The following is a 19,939-nucleotide window of genomic DNA, read 5'->3' as shown; positions in this document are numbered from 1 at the left end:
CAGCAGCAATAGAAAACTCGTGCGCTTTCCTAAATCTTTGAAGATAAGTGTTGTTACTTTAATTTTATCGGTTGAGGAAAGTAAAATTGATTGTAAACTGGGATTTGAATATAGATGTGTTTGGCTTCAAAGTACTTTTTACTCCAAAAATATTATGCTTCCTTCCATGAGATGTTGACATGTCTTATAAAATGTACATAGTGTTATGAAAATAAAAGGCATATTAGTATTAGGAGTGATATTTATTCCAGAAATGTAAATAGGTTTTAAGAATAAATGATCAAGAAAGTACTGAAAAACAACAGACACAAAAGTAGTTTAGTTTGGAATTTATTTTCAAGTCTAAAAGAAAAACAAGAGAGAGCAATTATGTGGTTAGTTATGCCTTTTTAAAAATTAAAGAAGCCACTTTTGTTTGTATAAATAATTAAGAGATCCATCTTAGTTCTGTGACTTTAAGACAAGATCAAATTAAAGCAAAGTAGAGGTGGACAGTTTAATCTATCCTTTGTTTTCTGAGATCTTTAGTTGCTCTTTTGGTCTGACAGGTGGATAGATTACTTTTCCCTCCTCAAGAATTTTCTAATCACATAAACATTTACAAGAGAAACAGATGTTAACAAATGAAAAGAAATATGCAATAATTTGAGATTTCATGAGGATAAATCTAAATTATAGAATTTGCATGTAAAAATTTCCAATGTCAATGTTTTATGATGAGAAATCTTTGGATATAGTATTATGACAGCATTACCTACTGTGAATGTAGAATCTTCCCGAGAAGTTGCTTTTCAAGGACTTAGAAATTAAGGGTAATTTTCCTAATATCCATTGGGGATATTATATAATCACTTGTTCTTTTTCTAGACCCCAGACTCACTTTTTAGAATGTTGCTGATCACCAAACAGTTTATATTTAGATTATGCAGGTGAAAGCTGGTTATGTTGCCTGGCTCTCGTTTCTCTTTATATCTTTGGACCCCATGCCTGAAATTCAGTATGCCAGGTGAATTTACTCTGTGAAAGAAGAAAACATAAGTGCAGATAATAAAGCAAAAGTCTCCTTACTTTTCTACAGTTTATGACTGCCATGTAAGAAAAGCTTGCAGTTACAATAGGCAAAAACAACAACCAAACAAACCCCAAAACAGGTGTGAAATACTCATTTCAAAGACAAAAGGAGTTCTGCTTCCTTTATGTCTTCAGTTGTATGTCTCCACTTGATCTAACATTTTCTTTCTCTCTCATCCCAACAGGAATACTATGATAAAGGAGATTACATCATTAGAGAGGGCGAGGAAGGAAGTACCTTTTTCATTTTGGCAAAAGGAAAGGTAACTATTAATTAAAGCTTACTAAATCAAAAAGATTATTTTAAATCAGTTTGCCATAAACTCAACTATGCTTTGCATTGTAACATAGGTCCTCCATTTTGGACAGATAAAGGAGCTTCTACCGGTAGAGTCCCATGCAATTCTGTTTGAACACTGGGTTTGGAGCGGAGGCCACAGGACCCCCTAAGAAATAATCACTTCTTAGTAATGTTATGTAGGTCACTTGATTTTTTGGGGGTAGACCTAGCTTAATTGTATATGAGATGGCTGGATTATTTATAAGGTCCCTTCTGGCTATGAATATGTGATTCTCAATCATCCTCAGATTCCAAGATCAGTACTAGAGTATTTTCTTATCCAACAGATATGACAAGTAGCAGGTGGAGAATGAATTCAGCAATTGAAGACTCTAACAATTAGGTATCAAGCTTATAGAACTAATATGGCTCAGAATTTCAACTGATACAAAACAACTCAAGTGAACTTAGATGCTGATGCAAAATTTATATTAACATGTACAATAAGTCTTTTTCTTAACCTAGATATTGAATGGATAACATGTTGCCAGTTGTTCCAATGTTGACTCAACAATGTTACTCAGAGATGAAAAACATCTGTGAAATATTGAAGGGAGGGGTCAATTCTTGAGTACCTGTGTGTATAAACTGGCAGATTTTTATGTATGTTATCTCTTCTCTGGAAGAGTTTATCATCAGGGAGTCAGGCACTGCCATTTGTAAACTGGATTGTGGTTGAACTTTGAATTTGGCCCCAAGTGAAGGAAAAACATGAACAAAATAGTTTCAAACCTCTGAAACTTTTCAACACTCAGAACTGCTTCCTGTCATTTTTTTCCAGCCTAGACCCCATACTTTGAAAGAATTCTTGCTAATAAAAAATTGCGTTTATTATTTTTAAATTTTTAATTCATTGTGACGTACATAAATGCCAAACAGAATTTCTATTCAGCCTAAAGCAGCACTTGTTACCATGTCGAATTGGAATAACTCTAACCACAAACAGGGCTTTTGCTGTTTGGCCCTGCTGGGTGGGGGGTTCTTAAGCCTTTCTGGGAAACAGATTGCTTTGAGATGCCCATGAAAGTGGTAGACCCTTTTTCAATCAACATTCTGCATTCAGTTTTAGGAGATGCACAGGATTCAGCCAGTCAATCTATTGATACCAGACTCAGAACTACTGATACTCAACCTTATTTTTGATTAATTTGTCAACTCTATTAGGCTTTTTAAAATAGAAAAAGTTCCCACAAGACCATTATTATTTGCTTTGTGGATCTCTCAGAAGAAATCACTGGATTCACATTTAAAATTTAACTTTAGGAGGTGGAGTTTAGATGGTGAATGTTCCTCTTACAGTGGGTAGTTATTTGATAATATTGGACCATAAGATTTCTCACATCTATCAAAATGGGTTGAATGTAGGTAATTGTCCTAATTGCCATAAAATTAAAACAAAGTATTGTCTTTTTCCTTGTCCAAGTTTATCTAGGTCTGGAGGGTTTGCTTCAATGAATGTGTGTTCAGATTCTCCTTTTCCTTCAGTCTCTTTTTCTTTGTATTGTTTAACATTGTTTAGGTAAAAGTAACACAGAGTACAGAAGGCCATGATCAACCACAGCTGATAAAAACACTGCAGAAAGGAGAATACTTTGGAGAAAAAGCTCTTATCAGGTGAATTCATGAATTTATATGCCATAGTTTAGATAAAATGCTCTGACTATTTTTTATATAAAATCATTTAGAGTTGTTAAATTGAGCTACCAAGTTAATGGCAACAAATATCCTAATATTATATATTTTGAAGTGATTTCTTAGAATGCTTTTTATGTAGGAAATAAGTATACTAATTTGCAGAGGAAATAATTGGAAAATCTTAAGTTTGCTAGTGAAAATGAAATTGGTGTTCTATTAAACTTTTTAGTTTCAAAAAAGTGTCTGAGAAAAGATTAAAACTAGAAAAATTACCCTTATAAACAGACTTTTATATTTCCAAAGTTTGAAATATTGCCTACTTCAGAGTTTTGACCTTTTAAAAAATTATGAAATAATTGTATATATTTTGTGTGCTTTTAAATCATCAAGTCAAAAGTAGTCTTTTCTTAAGAATTTTTATCAGCTCATTTTGCAAGTTTTAAAAACAACTTGAAGTAGTACATTTGAAATTTTTAGCACAACTTTCAGTCTTGAGGTATGAGTTTATTTACTGTTGATCTAATTTGTGGAAGAAATATTTTTAAAAGTTAATTAAATGGCTTGAGGCACACTTTGCATTTCCTGGAACTCATAAAAACCTCAAGTCTGATCAAATGCATTTTCCTAAATATAAATAACTTTATAAAATATTAAGTTAAAGTTAGAGCAACACACTTTATTGGAATTGTCTATGTTTTCAAATTAATACTTGGAATTACTTAAGAAATAAGTTAAAATTTGCATATGACTAAATGCATTTGTTTCAACTGTATGATTTTGGAAAAGGAATAGTCTTCCTGTTCATTTGTCTTCTTAACCTTTGCCCATGAAACCCCAATTCTGCTGATTTGTAGATCAGGTTTTCATAAGTACAGAACAAAGAAAAAGTGTTCAGATATTACCTGAACACAAATTTGAGTCTTTAAAAATCATAAATCTCTTAGTTTTTAAAGAAAACCAACTACTAAAAATAAAGTTTTAGCTATTATGTAAATAATTTAAAAGTGGGATTTAAAGACAAACTGAATTCTTCTTTACCACTTTATAGCTAGTAATGAACTTGTTTCAATATTAGGAAAATTATTCTTCTTTTTGTTTCTTTGTAACAGAATATACATTCATGCAATATAATAACGTAATATCATTATCCAGGACTTCAATGTCTTTGTTCTTAACACTTAAAGGTTTTCTCATACTTTCAAGCAAAACAGCTGAAGCTTGTAAGTGCACAGAACTTTGTAAATGCAGTATAGAGTCAAAATAGCTCTTGAAAGAAAAGATGTTATTCAGTTTTGCTGAGCCTGAAGTAATTTATGCTGTATGTTGTGGCTAGCCAATTATAGTGTTTTCCCATAAAAAAGCAGGGGAATTTATGTTTAATATAGACACTCAGTTCCTAAAGGTGTTTGAAAGCATTAAGCTAAAATCAACGAGAAGGAAAGTTGGAGATAAATATTTTTATATTTTTGTGCCTTTTAATGCTATCACGTTTTAGGGCCACTGACCATAATTCAGTATTCCTTATATTCTGTATATTTCCATGACTTGACATTAAATAGTCCCTGGAGTTCTTTCAGAATTTGATGTGCGAAAATAAATCTATGGAACTTACACAGTTACTATGAAAGAAATATAAGTGTATTTACATACATCTAATACTTGTAAAATGTTTGCAGAGAATATTCTCAGTCAGAATCATGATACTGACATGCAAAAGGAATACCATATGCCTTTCCTTTCTCTAAGCTCACAAATCAAATGGTTGGCCCACAGTCAAGATCATGTCTGTGTCTGTGTCTATGTTTATATCTATTTCTAGATCTGTCTGGCTCTACATCCACCATCTCTATCTCTGTCTCTACCTTTACATATGCAAGTACAAACTACCTGCTCCTGTCTCAAAGGTCCATGAAACTGAAGTGCTTTCACTCATATCTTCTAACAAGGACCCTGTAAACTTGGGAGGGACAGCGAGTTATGTCAGAAGGTCTCAGAATGTGAGCTAGGTAGATAGGGGTCTTCTTTGAAATAGTAGAGATGGGCTGCCAGTGTTTTTCCTGTCCCATTACTAAGAGAAGGTAAAGGAAATATACTTTGTGTGATAACATTTTTGATGAAGTTGTCTAGGAGAGTCCCAAAGTGTACTCCAGGGTATGCTTGGTACTCCCAAGTCACCTTAAATGAATCTCAGAGCGTGGGGTGCCTTGTGGATGTACCATTTGTGTGTGTGTCTTTTAGTTTATAACTAATAGAGGGAGGAAGCTAATATAAGTAAAGGTCTCTAAAGAAGTACTTTACCTGATACCCATTGGCATTCATTAGGTAATTAAATTTGCAACCATTAGATCATATACAATTGCAAGATATCAGTTATAAGATGCACTGCTCTATTATATACTCCTAAGAAAAAGAAAATGCTGCTAATTACATTATACTTTACCAATTTTAAGACATGCTCTGATGAAAAATATACACTTTACACTTTGAAATGAAAGTATTTTAGTATTTAATTAATTGGGTGATATGGCACTGAAATTACTTTTTTATTTTATTAATGATTGGTTTATCTTATGCTAATTACTTGACTGTTTTTCCAATACATTTCTCTGATCAGTTAATTTCAGTTTTGCCTTCTTGTTAATGAATACTTCTCCTTTGGTCAGAGGAGAGCTATTTTAGTTGGACTTTCACAAAGCTCGGAATGAGATTCCATAAACATTTGTTGTCACTTATTCTTCTCTGTTCCCAGTGCAATTATCTTCTTCTCCTCTGAATTCCTTATGTACATAACCTCTGTTGGGGCATATTTCAAATCTTTTTTGGGAGATATAAATTATGATGTATAAAAGCAGTTTTGGGGAGGTTTAAGTGATGGTTGTGTTTTCATACAAAGTTAGTACATTCCCTAATAAAAGTGGATGTTTAATTTCTAATTATAGTGAAAACTGAATTTCCTATTTTTGTTTGCAGTGATGATGTCAGGTCAGCTAACATTATTGCTGAAGAAAATGATGTTGCATGCCTGGTTATAGATCGAGAGTGAGTATACTGATGTTGGAGGAGGCAGGCCACTGCCACCTTTGAAGACTTGGCCTTCTGTTACTCCAAGGCCGATCTGTTTTCTCATTCATCACCACTTGGAAATACTGGCCGATCTCAGCTGCAAGTACATTCTATTAAAATTCATGGGAAGGAACAGGGCCTTCTGATCTGAATTGGTCTGTGGCAGGGGCAGATGCTGGCAGGCTAAATATTTTGTGTGCAGAGTTTATACATAAATATCAGCAATAGACTGATTTAAATTCTGCATCTTCTAGGGAAGTAAGTTTATTAGTTCACTTATGGATTTCTTCTATACAATATAGTGAACAATTATAAAATTTATTTCTAAAATGCCTTTAGTAGTCAAAAATGTTTTGAACAAAACCTCTCTCAAAGCATAAAATATTTATTAGTTACATATTTTTCCAGAGTCACTTTAATTGAATGTTTGTGGTAATTTATAAGTGATGTGTGTCAATATTAATCTCTAACTGTCTTAGGTTATTCTTCAAAATAAGTCTCATTTTATATCCATCACTCATTTTAAATCATGTTTGAATCTGCCCCCTTGGGTTTCTCATTAATCAATTCAATATTTATTGGTTATCTACTTGACAAAATGAAGGAAATTCAGTGATACCAAAGGCAGGCCACTGTCAGAAAAGTCATAGTGTAGTCAAAGAAATAGAGCATACTCATAGGAAATATTAACAAAAATTATAAAATGACAACAGATATCACAAGGTAGTATATAGTTGACTGCTAAATAAATACAACATTCATTGAACATAGATTCTAGAGATATAGAGCTGGAAAAAAATTTTAGAGCATTTAAAAATATATTTTTATTATGGAGAAATTTAAACAGACCAAAAAATAGAATGGTATCATGAACCCATAATGCAAGTTAAACAATGATCAATTGATGCCTTATCTATACCCCTTTACCACTTTCTGCTATCTCCACACTATTTTTAAGCAAATTCCCAACATAAAATTATTTTATCTATACATTTTAGTTGCATTTCTAAAGGCTAAGTATTATATGTAATGCATGACCACAATAATGCTAACATGCCTGAAATGTTAATTATAATTCTTAATATCACTTAGAGTTGTTTTAATTCTCTCCTCTACAGATACAAAATGAGTCCCAGGTAGGTTAAATAATTTCCCCAACAGTGCTCCCTGTGTTGGAGCCGTCCCTGTCTGGGCTTCCTAACTCATTTTCCCCATGCTTTCCACCATGCCAGTTGGCTCCCAAGCATGTGTTCAAAAAGAAGAGCAATCAGTATGCAGTAAAGTGGTTAAGGTTTTATTTTAATTTTTCGGTGTGGAAAAGGGATTTAAAGTATTAATAGGACTTTTCTAGGCAAAGAGGAAATGTCGAGGTCCCCCTAGGTGAAATAAAACCCTCAAGCAAAAGCGTAGGACTAGAAAAGTGCCAATTGTGTTCAGATAAAGGTAATCTTTGGATGCCAACTCTCAAATGGAAAATATATTGGTACAGTGTTGTATCAATAATGCATTGTCTTGTATACATGTTCCTTAAAATATGTGCAAGCACTCAGTGGCATTAGCTGTGTGGTAAAATATTATAAATGGATGCAAAATGCTAGGACTAAAAATAGGATAGAAAGGAGGAACTCATTTCCTTTTTCTTCATTGTAATCACATACACCACGTATTTATAAAATATCTCATGTATTCATAATCCATAAAGAGGATATAATAATTTTACATGGCTTAAAAGTTACTTGCTAGTTTATAATTTTAAAATGTTTAGTTCACATATGTGTAATTTAGAGTCTGCAAAATACAAAATATTGCATTAGGCACAATGAGACATAAAAATTATGTGAATTTTTTCTGTGGGTGAGACAAACTGATTATCAACTATAACTAGGTTTACTTACATCTTGGATTTACTGAGACAGTTCAGATTACACCAGCATATTTAATATTGACACATCATGTCACTCTGAAATATATTCCAGCTTGGATGATAAATTATATGATCATCCTAGCTATGACTTATAGACTAGAATAAGATCCCACAATAATGCGCTCATAGCAGCCTTTATACGCTTGTCATATTATAACACTTTGATTGCTTTATTTAACATCTGTCTCCCCACGCTTCTGTAAGCTTCATGAATACAGAAACATGTAACTTGTTCACTGCGGTTGCAGTGCCAGCCTTTGACATAGTCCTTGGCATATGGGAAGTGCTCACCAGATGGTGGCTGAATACAGGGCACCATCCTTGCAATGAAATATAGTGCCTGAAAGCCAATGGCTTTTTATTTCTTCTTTCTTAATTCATGATTTTAACAAATGCTTACAAGAAGGAGAGTTAAAGTTTGAGTTATATTTCCTATTTTTAAAAGTGATAAAATATGAAATAACCCTGCTGTATGGCAAGAGCTCTAAACAAATGGGAAATGCTATTTGTCACATCTCTATCATTGACCATTGGTACAAATTTCAAAAAAAGCTCATTAGTTATTGCTCAGACTATAGCATCTGAATTAATGTAAGCTATATGAATATCACAGCAACAATGTTGTAGCTGTTTAAACTTGACTTTAGGATTAGTTAGTGGAGAATTTCTAGAGACCTATAGCACCGGTCTCACCTCTATTTAAAAAATAAAATTTGTTTACAGCAATACTGCAGTTAGTTTAATAGCCAGCAAAATAATGCTGAAGTATAGAATAAATAAAAGTAAAACAAAGTAAGAGTGTTTCCTTTTTAACAGAAAATTTCAACTATTGGAAATTAGAAAATTCATAACCATCCTGTTTTATGTCTCACTACTCTTCAGTCGACAAAGGTCAGCCCATAGAACAGGCTAGAAAAGAGTAGAGAATAGATCTGGAGGAGAAAAGGAAAAATACTCTGCACAGTATGTAATATGTGCTTAATAAAGTAAATATAGATTGGTTGTCAAGTAAATGGGTAGAGGCAGTAAGTTGAGACAGCACAATACTGAGGTGGCTCTGGCTTATTAGTTTTAGGTATTTTGAGGTAAACTCACTCTTTTCATTCTACTGTGTACCAGGTACTTAAAATGTTACAAAGATGATTAAAGCATGGTCTTTACTTTTAAGAAGGATACTATTTTGTAGTAGGGAAAAGAAGTACCCTAATAATTACAAGTCAAGATAGATTGTTGGAGATAGAAGCAGGGAAGCATTGGAAGTAATCAAGAAAGTTGGCCTTTCACTGGTGGGGAAAGGGATTATTTTTTCTCAAGGGCATAGGACTGTGTTAGAATTCCCAATGATCATGGACTGGAGACAGAGAGATTAGATCAGGCCCATGAGGAACCTGTGATCCAGGAAGGGTGAGAAAGGTAATGAGATGTTGGCTAATCCTCAGAGAACTACTAAAGTAAGGTAAAATGATTTAGATTTAATTATGAAGGAATGTGAAATGGAGAGAGTTATCTTGAGACAAGATAAATTTTATTCTCGATTTAAAAGATATATAGCTTAACTTAATTAAGCAAAGTTAAAAGAATCTGCAACCCCTGTAACCTGTTGATTCGGTAAACACATCATGTAAGGCTGTTCTCTTCCCACTATCTTCTTAAAAAAATTGTTGTTAAACCTTAAATACAAGGCAGAAAACTATAAAAAATGTTTTCTGTTCTCATTAATAGCCGCTTTGCTTTTATAAACTCAAAGGATCAATTTATATGGCTTTTAATAACCATTCTACATATTACATCCACTTTAATATCTCATAAATTATTTAAAAATGATTTAGAAAGTCATAAATAACCAGCTAGTGTTTTATGAGCTTAGAAGAATGTCAAGTTGCCTTGGTAACTATCAGCACGGAGCATTTTATTTTATTCTATCTATTTAGAACATTCAACCAAACTGTTGGTACATTTGAAGAGCTGCAAAAATACCTTGAAGGATATGTGGCAAACCTGAACCGTGATGATGAAAAAAGACATGCAAAGTAAGTGGAGGAATGTTTTCCTGAGCTGGAACTGACTTCTGGCAGCCAATAAAGAAGGGGACAGAGGGTGTGACTTGCTGTGTGGTAACTTTTAATGTGCCTTCACTAGAAAATTCTGGAGAGTTCTTTTTAATTGTTCTTCCACAAAGACACCACCACTTCCACTAGAATGGATATTATCTAAGTCTATTATAAATAGTCTGCTCCTTTATTTTGGGTGATGAGTAGGAACGTTAGGGAGAAATGTTCTAATCCAGGGACTTACAAAAGGGATATTTTATGTTGCCTGGTGACTTAGCTCAAAAAGACATTAATATTTGATTAGAGGTAAAGAGCAGGGTTATAGTTAGAATTTTTTCAAAATGTAAAGAAACTATTGCCCAGGGATATGTGGAGGAGGGGGTTGGGTAGGTCTCTAAATGTAGTGATAGTGATTCATTTTTTTTATGTACTAGAAAACTCTACTTTGTTAAATGAAAATTATTTGAAAATTGTTTGCTGAAACATTTTTTTAGAGTGAATGCTTAAGCATATGTTCACTAGATAATGCTATCAAAGCCATATAGTCAAAATTCTTAGAAAACTTAAATTTGAATTCAATTAGAAGATTCAATCAGTACTTCACATATGTTTTTGCAATTTTTATGCTGAAGGCCTTTTGTGGTAATAATTTATGAATATGTAACCTGGAGCAGTAAACCTTATTGAAAGAGAAAAAAATGGGTATTTCCAAACAACAATACTTAGACATAAAGTAAGAAATGTACTTTTCATATTTCACAAAGCAGTTATTTTGGTTCAGCCATGCAAAGCTTCAAGATCTGATAAAACTAGCAAAATGTGGGAAAGATTGTCAGTGTGGCATTCTCCTGTACATGCAGCAAAGGAAGTGGCCGCCTTGCTTTATTCCTTTTCATTGACTGCTTTTCATGGTGGTTTTTTAACAGCTTTTTTGAGGTATATATATATTTAATTAAAAAAAATTTCCACACTGAGAAGAAACTTAAGAGGTACATTTTAAATACCACAAACTATACCCATTTTACCTCTCATTGATTCAATTTGGCATTTGTCTGTTCCCTGGTGTATGTGTATGTGTATGTGTATGTGTATGTGTATGTATGTGTGAGTTTTATGTTTATATGTTCTATTGTTTTCTCCCTGCATGGGACTGAATCTGATCCATAGAAGTTGAGATAGCCTTTGTGGCAACTATAAATCATAGTTACAGCAGAAATCAGACTGTCGTAGGAGTGAAATTTATGTATGGCATGACACCTTTTGATTATGGGTGTGTGTGTGTGTAAAGTTTCACTTCTCTTGTACAGGCGGTCCATGTCTAACTGGAAGCTGTCCAAAGCACTCTCTCTGGAAATGATTCAGCTGAAGGAGAAGGTGGCCAGATTTTCCTCATCATCCCCATTCCAGAACCTTGAGATTATTGCAACACTGGGCGTTGGTGGGTTCGGAAGAGTTGAGCTTGTAAGGGGTTTACGTTTCAAGCATCTGAGAGAAGCCTTTTGACTTTTTTTTTTGTTTTATATTCCAGCATATCTTGGAGGAATATATGAATTGTTACTGCTATCTTAAATGTTGCTTTGAACCAAAATTGAGAAAGTAAACTTTTCACTCTGTAAATTGTATAGTAGCAGGTCTGTGCTAGTAAGTAACTTGTAATAATCAACTGCTAGTTCAAGCTTACATCACATCTTTTGTGAATTTTCTTCTCAATAATTATCAATGTACCAAGTAAGCGCTTCCAAAAGGAAACATAAAATAATGTATTTTCTAACAGCAAATGTGTGTCTATATACATTCATGACACTTTTAGTCTCTATACACTAAAAAAAAGAAGAATGTGTCAAGTGAAAATGCCATAGAAATGAAATATTCAATGTTATAGTTACATTCTTTAAACAACTCCAGTACCATGTCTGTATTTCACTTTCATTATCTTATTTTTGGGTTGCTCAAAATTTCATATTGTGAGAAAAGACAAGAAGATGAATGCAAGGGAATATTTGAAGAGCAGCCTTCTGTAGTGTTGATCAGGATATCTTGGAACTTACAGCCTGATTTCAGTTGTGCCTTCCACATCACCCCCTCCCTGAGCTATCAGCTTCCAAGGAGTAGCAAAAGTGGTACTGTCAGAACAAATTTTCTAAGGAAACTGTGGAATAGAGATCTGTGACCTTACTGGGTACAGATTGCTCTGAGGCCTTGGCAATTACCAAGTCCTTCTTTGCCCATCAGATTTTTAAGGATTCACCATAACTTATCTTCTGGGAACTCTGCTGACTCGCTGGTCTGCTGGCTGGCCTTGGGCATGAGCAGATTTGAAATGTTGTCAGGAAAGTCTGGACAGTACACTTCACACCCAGTGCTTACTTCATCTCTGATGGGGGTGGGGACAAATGGTTCTTTAGGATACATAATGTGTGTAATGTCTCTTTTGCCTTATGGAGAGACAAAGATAATACCTGTCTGCAGTGGTATTTTTCATCAAAGTTTGTGGCAAAAGGATTCCATTAACAAAGCTGAGATCTGTTTTCCAATAATAATTGAAGCAGTAAATTCACCATTGATTTGAAAGTCATGGGCAGCACTAACGGCAAACATGAGCAAAATATGGAGTGCAGCCATTTCTGCACAATCTAGTTAATTGTCTAGCGTAGCCTGCTTATGGAGTTTTAAATCTATCAAAAAGTTATTTTAAAATATTTATTTCCTTTTAAGAAAATACTTGTTTGTGTATCTAGAGTAGTACTGTTTAATAGAACTGTGCTGAGGGAAGTCCCATATCTGTGCTATTCAATAGGGTAGCCACTAATTAGATGTGACTGTTGAGCTTTTGAGATGTGGCTAGTATAACTCAGGAACTGAATTTTTAATTTTATTTGATTTAAATTTAAATAACCACATGTGATTTGCAGTTATCATATTGGATGGTACAGATATAGAGCTTGATTTCATATATCTTGCTTTAGGCTGGGTGCAGTGGCTCATGCTTATAATCCCAGCACTTTGGGAAGCCAAGGTGGAAGGATTGCTTGGGCTCAGGAGTTTGAGACTAGCCTGAGCAACATAGTGAGGCCCCACCTTTATAAAAAATACAAAAATTAGCTGGGTGTGGTGGTTTACACTTGTAGTCCCAGCTACTCAGGAGGCTGAGATGGGAGGATAGATTGATCTCAGGAGGTCAAGGCTGCAATGAGCCCTGATTGCACCACTGCACTCTGGGCAACAGAGTAAGACCCTGTCTTAAAATAATAATAATAATAATAATAATAATAATAATAATAATATGTCTTGCTTTGAAAGCAAAGGGAATAATAAGAAAAAAAATGGCAATTCTGGTCAAAGTTTTTATGTCACGCAATTAAAAATAGAATGGCTATCTAAATATTAAGTCTAACAGAATTTCATTTTACTTTTTTTTTTTTTTTTTTTTTTTTTTTTTTGAGGCGGAGTCTCGCTCTGTCGCCCAGGCTGGAGTGCAGTGGCGCGATCTCGGCTCACTGCAAGCTCCGCCTCCCGGGTTCCCGCCATTCTCCTGCCTCAGCCTCCCGAGTAGCTGGGACTACAGGCGCCGCCACCACGCCCGGCTAATTTTTTTGTATTTTTAGTGGAGACGGGGTTTCATTGTGTTAGCCAGGATGGTCTCGATCTCCTGACCTCGTGATCCGCCCGTCTCGGCCTCCCAAAGTGCTGGGATTACAGGCTTGAGCCACCGCGCCCGGCCTTTATTGTACTTTAATACAAAAATTTTAGGGCCACATCCTAGACAGATGAACTATTCTAGAAATTATGATGAAAGGGAAGTGTGTACACTTGAATGAAAGTTCTCAAAGGGATAAGTGGTTAACGGCTTTCATACTAATTAAACATGAAACAGTTTTAACTCTCATCAATTAGCATATTTTATATAGATATAAGTTAATTTTGAGGTATCTTTCCATTTTTTACATAGGTTAAAGTAAAAAATGAGAATGTCGCTTTTGCTATGAAGTGTATAAGGAAGAAGCACATAGTTGACACCAAGCAGCAGGAGCATGTCTACTCAGAGAAGAGGATCTTAGAGGAGCTGTGCTCTCCATTCATTGTGAAGTAAGTGAGCACTTGGCTTCCAAGGACTTAGGATTTTCAGGCTCTTTATTTATTTATTGAAATTATTTTTATTTTTATTTTTAATTTTTGTGGGTACATAATAGGCATATATATTTATGGGACACATGAAATGTTTTGATACAGGCATGCAATGCATAGTAATTACAGCATGGAAAATTGGGTATCCATCCCCTTGAGCATTTATCCTTTGTGTTACAAACAATCCGCTTATACTATTTTAGTTATTTTACAATGTCCAATTAAACTGTTATTGACTGTGATCTCCCTGTTGTGCTATCAGTTGCTAGATCTTATTCTTTTTTTCTATTTTATTTTGTCCCCATTAACCATCTCCCCTTCCTGCATGTCTCCCCACTACATTTTCCAGGCTCTGGTAACCACCGCTCTATTCTCTATCTCCATGAATTCAATTGCTTTGATTTTTAGATCCCACAAATAAGTGAGAACATGTGATGCTTGTCTTTTTATGTCTGGGTTATTTCACTTAACATAACTACCTCCAGGGCCATCCATGTTGTTGCAAATGACAGAATCTCATTTTTTTTTGTATGGTTGAGTAGTACTTGGCTCTTCTTTTAAACTTTCCATGCAAGAGGACAGAAAGAAGAGGAGGAGGAGGCCCCACTCTGGATTCTCCATCCAAGTCACAGCAACAGTACTAAAAATGTTAGAAGTTTGAAATCTGGGGTCAGATGTTTTCCAGTTGTTTTTATTCTTGAGTAAACATCACGAAAGTGTGTGTGTATATACATGTGTTTGAGTATGTATATATATGAATATAAAATTATTGAGGAATAGTTTGAACTGGTTATTTTATTCAGACTTAATGCAAAACTGGGGACTAGGGAAGCAAGGATATGTATAAAACTCCTCAGATAGCATCCTGATCTTGAATTTCTGCAGGAGGCAGCATTTGGGCACATGTGGGAAGCCAAGGGGGAATGTGCCCTGGTACTAGTAGTACCTAGGTACTGAAACAGTCATCTCCCAATAGTTATTCTTTCTGTAGCTCTCACAAGAGTTTGCAGAAGAAATGTTAATTATTATAGGCCACAGCTCTCTATCCTTGTGAATTCAGGGGTAGTGGTGTAAGCCAGTTTATGCTTTCATGTATGTCATAATGCCCCAGAGTGTAGTTTTAGTGATTTCTGGGTAAAGTGTCCCTGTAATGACTAAAATTTATGATTTTTGTTCAAATGCTTTAAAAGACTCTTCCTGCCTATCCATCTTTCCAGACTCATTTTTTTCCCCAAGATCAACAAAGAAGTTTGAACCCAGGCGGTGTTGCCAATAGAAAGTCATTCGATTACTTTTATATTAATTATGTTCCCAGAATGGATGCCCTTTTAAAATTAGTATTTTATTAACAAACTCTGATGAGCAGCTTCAGGGCATGGATTAGATTGCATTCATTGTCTTATTTTCAACTCTTTCGAAAGTGCCTGGCGTGTAGTCAGGCAATAAAATGAAGAATAAATATTAATGACAACATTTATTGAGAAATTAACATATACCAGGTGCTGTTCTAAGCTATATCTCTATATATAGATAATCAACACATTTATCTCACTGGTCAATTAGAATAAAATGGATATATATATATTTTTCAATGAATACGTATCAATAATATACATAATAATATGTAATCCATATAGAGTAAAATGAATATATATGTTCATTGAGAATCAATGAGAAAACAGAGGTTGCATAGCTAATAAATGTCTGATCTGGATTTAAGGCTTGGCATTTTGGTTCAGAGCCTACCCTTTGAACCATTTTACCTGACTGCTGCTTCTATCTGTATATGATATGGCTGCTGTACTGTCTACTTTGGTCTCGGTGTGGTGCTAGGGAGAAAAGGGTGTCTCTTGAGGATTAAGACCCCAAAACTGCTTTTACACAATGTTGAAATATGATGCCCTGCCTAGGTTCCGCTTTGGAACTGAGGCTCCCATTCCCCCAGCTTCTAGGAGTGTGGTTGTCAGCTGAGGACTCTAGCTCAGTTCCTCTCTGGGCATTGGTTTATGTTTTTATTTGGTGAAGAGAACCACCTTGCCTAAGATCATATTCTCTCTTCGGGGACATGCATCCAACAACTGCAGAGCCCCTTGAAGCTGAGGCTTTTGTCGACACTAAGACATAGCCCAATTCTACTTCCTTCCTCCCCCACAGGTGTTGTTTCCAGTTGCACTCCCCACTAATCTGACTGCTTGCAAATCTCAGTCTCAGAGTCTATTTCCAGGGGAATCCAACGTCAATTAACCAACTAGGGGAGTTAAGACATTGACATGAATTACTACTATGCAGGGCAAATCTTAAAGGTGACATATGCAGGGGTCTCTGAGTTTTTGGAAAAAGGAGAGGACATATTTGGTAAGTGGGATAATGAGCTGTTTTGTTAAAAAGATGGCCTTGAAGGTTGGCCCTGAAGAATGGATAAAATTTTTACAGTGAAACTGAGATTAAGAAGTTCAGTCTGTGGTTAGAGAAAGGCCAATCTAAGTAAAGAGATCCACAGGAGCAGAAGCAAGGCAGTAGGGAAATCAAAGAGGATTTGGCAAGAAGCCCAGTGTAGTTGTGGGGTATTTATATGGAGATGAGGATCATTGTTCGTAATGTTACGATGACAGTTCTAAGCAATTTAAACAGGTTTTTAAACTAGATTTCTAATAATAATCATGTTTTTATCTGTCTTCACAGATTATATCGTACTTTCAAGGACAATAAGTATGTATACATGCTTCTGGAGGCCTGCTTAGGTGGGGAGCTATGGAGTATATTAAGGGACAGGTAATGAAAAACTTTGTGTACTCACATCTGGTCTAAGGGATGCTATATTTATAATCATTAAAAAAGGCATAGAGGAAATCATTAGGAAATTATTATAAGAAAATATCTCTTGATAAAATAGAGTAGTAATAGTGATATTTTCTTAGCTAATGCTACAATAGTGCTGTAACACCACAGAAGGTAGTTGTTGTCATCTCTGTTTTAGGAATTAAAGAATCCCAGACTAGAGAGGAGGTGAACTATCCCAGGTTACATGACTCGTATAAAGCAGAGTCAGGGTAAAAACCCAGATGTTTCTGATTCCAAATCTCCTAGGAGAAGCAGTGTGATAAACCAAAGATGGGGTACGGAGTGGGTAGTGGGTAAGCCCTCACTGAGGGCAGAGCAAGATGCCTACAAAAATTCAGTTTAACACAAAGGGGTGATTTTCACACAATTAAAGTCACAGATATTTACTAAGCACCACCTATGTAAAAGGCTCCATAGTGCATGGTGGGGGTCAGGAGGAAACGCTCTAGACAGTGTGGATTTTTGTAACCAAAAGAGTAAAAGGTAGAAACTTTACCTCCGACAAGTTTAGAGTTTCCTTGGGAGATATGTATACAGTTCTAAAACATTTCATTTTTTAGTGAGAAAACTAAGTGGTGACAAAGAAGTTGGAAATTTGTAGTTAAATGCCAAATAGTGTTGTAGATGGTGAGCTCCGAGGAGGGGAGAGAGAGAGAATGTGATGATAGAGGAAGGATTTGAATTAAACTCTAAACATGACCCAAATTTGGAAAGGCAGAGAGGCAGGGAAACTGCTTTAAGACAAAGCAGGGAAGTTGGGGTAGTATTGTGTCTCTTTGTAGATGGTGAACAGAAGAATTTGGGTAGAAGATAAGTGCAACAGTAGACATGAGAACGTAGGTTGGCATTAGATTGTGGAGGCTGATGCAAGGTCACATATTTACAGTCAGACCTGTGCCAGTGTTTTTCAAAGTTGGTCACACATTGCATTCACTGGAAAGCTTTTACAAAGTAAAAATGCTGTGCCCTATGCCAGAGGTTATGATTCATTTAATCTGGGATGGGGTCCAATAAATGATTTTTTAAATGCTTCTCAGACAATTTTAATGTGCATTTATGGTTGAGAATCACTGACTTAGGCAAGGAAAGAACATTGAGCATCTGAGTAGAAGATGAACGTGTTGTGTCAGGAACTTTTTTTGGACAGATTTGAATGGGGAGAACCTGGAAGGGTTCTTTCATGATATCTGCAAATGCATTCGCCTCTTCTATCTTTGCTTCAGTAGGCAAATTTGTTGAGAAAATCTAAATCATTTTAGGAAAGGGAGTTACTGCTACCTGTTAGGCACTGTGCTTAATCCTGAAAATGCTTTTAAGTAAGTATCAAACCTTTTTTACTGATAAGGATTCTGAGCCTCAGAACAGTTAAACAATTTTCTCAAGGATATAGTGAGTGAAAGAAACAGGAGTCAAACCCAGTTTCTGTCACTCCAAAGCAATGTTCCTCTGTGAGATCATGTGGCAAGTCACCACTGCATTAAAAATAATTCAGTCTGTAAAACTACACACAGTGCTGACAGAGGGGACTCTAATAAAAGATCAAGGGGCCCCAAACAGAAAAGACTTATGGTCCCATTTCTACCAGGGTTACTCTGACGTGCTATGCAAACAGGAAATGAAAATAATCACTTGAGTCATTTTTAAGTCAAGCAATAAGTTGCAAAAGTCTGGTTCAAGCTCTCCACTATAGTTGCAGCTTCTTCAGAGCTCGTGTTGGGAGTTTAAAGAAAGTCTTAGTTTTTGGATTTTTCTCTTTTACATGTTCATATATGATTACCAAAAATCATATATGTTGTTGTTGATATTTTAATTTTAGTGAAGTAGTTCTTGTTTGTATCACATATCTCCCTGAATTGCCTTATGATCTACAAACAGCTTAATTCATGGGTAGTATAAAATACATTTTATTGTTGATACCCTGCAAAATATTTATATTGCATAAACCTCTGCCAATCCAGTAATTGATTTGACACCTAGAACAGCACCAAAGATGTGCATCCAGAGTATTAAGAGGGAAAATGATTTCGTTGCAGAGGCAGCTTTGATGAACCCACCTCCAAATTCTGCGTTGCTTGTGTGACAGAAGCATTTGATTACCTGCATCGACTAGGTATTATCTACAGAGACTTAAAACCAGAAAACTTAATTCTAGATGCTGAGGGTTACCTTAAATTGGTAAGACAACTTTTCTCACTTACAGTCTCATATGAGATATTTCCCCTGGCAAAAGTTGTGTTATAGTTGCAATTTTCTTTTTAATTTTGGTGCAGCTGTTATTGTCTCTTTGGGGGTATGGCCTTTGACATTTTCTGACAATACAGGGAGCAGTGTTATGAGTACATTCTTTTTGACCTAAGGATTTAATGTTTAACCATATTCACGACTCCTACAGAAGGTTCACATAATAGAATGCCTTTAAAATTGGATTTTGTCACTGTTGTTAATTTTTAATAATTTTAACTATTTTTAAAATGGATCCTTGCTATACATAGGGAGTGATATAAGGAGTAAGAAAAGAAGACAATATGATTTCCACCCCAAGATATCCACTGTGTATATATAAAGAGAAGATAAACATAGAGACGTTAGTAGTTTTCTTGAAATCTTTCGAGATGATTATAATGGGGCCCCAGGGTTTAACATCACAACCCTGGAGTACAGGCTTCTTGAGGGCAGAGACTTTCCTGGCTTTCCATCTTTGTAATCTTCTGATCCCTAATATGAACTCCTTTGCATGTCACACTAAAGAAAAAATTACTACCAGTCACATAAACTGCTTTCAGTGAGAAACTGTAATAGATTGGACAGTCATAACTGAAGAGAAAGCAAGGCACTTTGGACCTTGGGAGGGAACCCCATTAGAATGGGGAACCCAGGCTTTTACCTGAG

At 35.3% G+C, this 19,939-nt stretch overlaps 1 protein-coding gene across 3 annotated transcripts in view; it reads left to right on the top strand.

Annotated features, from left to right (window-relative positions):
* The window catches only part of PRKG2 (protein kinase cGMP-dependent 2), a 122,638-nt gene that overhangs the window by 58,318 nt on the left and 44,381 nt on the right, over window positions 1-19,939 (top strand). For 2 of the 3 annotated variants that reach the window (XM_050790129.1, XM_050790130.1), the window contains exons 7-14: window positions 1,257-1,334; window positions 2,931-3,025; window positions 6,017-6,085; window positions 9,965-10,063; window positions 11,392-11,545; window positions 14,034-14,170; window positions 16,892-16,981; window positions 19,084-19,225. In XM_050790129.1, coding sequence (XP_050646086.1) covers window positions 1,257-1,334; window positions 2,931-3,025; window positions 6,017-6,085; window positions 9,965-10,063; window positions 11,392-11,545; window positions 14,034-14,170; window positions 16,892-16,981; window positions 19,084-19,225 — 864 coding nt within the window. The remainder of the gene's footprint in view (window positions 1-1,256; window positions 1,335-2,930; window positions 3,026-6,016; window positions 6,086-9,964; window positions 10,064-11,391; window positions 11,546-14,033; window positions 14,171-16,891; window positions 16,982-19,083; window positions 19,226-19,939) is intronic. The other variant, XM_050790131.1, reaches the window with a different exon arrangement.

Source organism: Macaca thibetana, chromosome 5 (assembly GCF_024542745.1).
Source record: "Macaca thibetana thibetana isolate TM-01 chromosome 5, ASM2454274v1, whole genome shotgun sequence".
Classification (NCBI taxonomy): domain Eukaryota; kingdom Metazoa; phylum Chordata; class Mammalia; order Primates; family Cercopithecidae; genus Macaca; species Macaca thibetana.
Note: the sequence above shows the minus strand (reverse complement) of the source record. Positions and strands in the feature narration are given on the sequence as shown.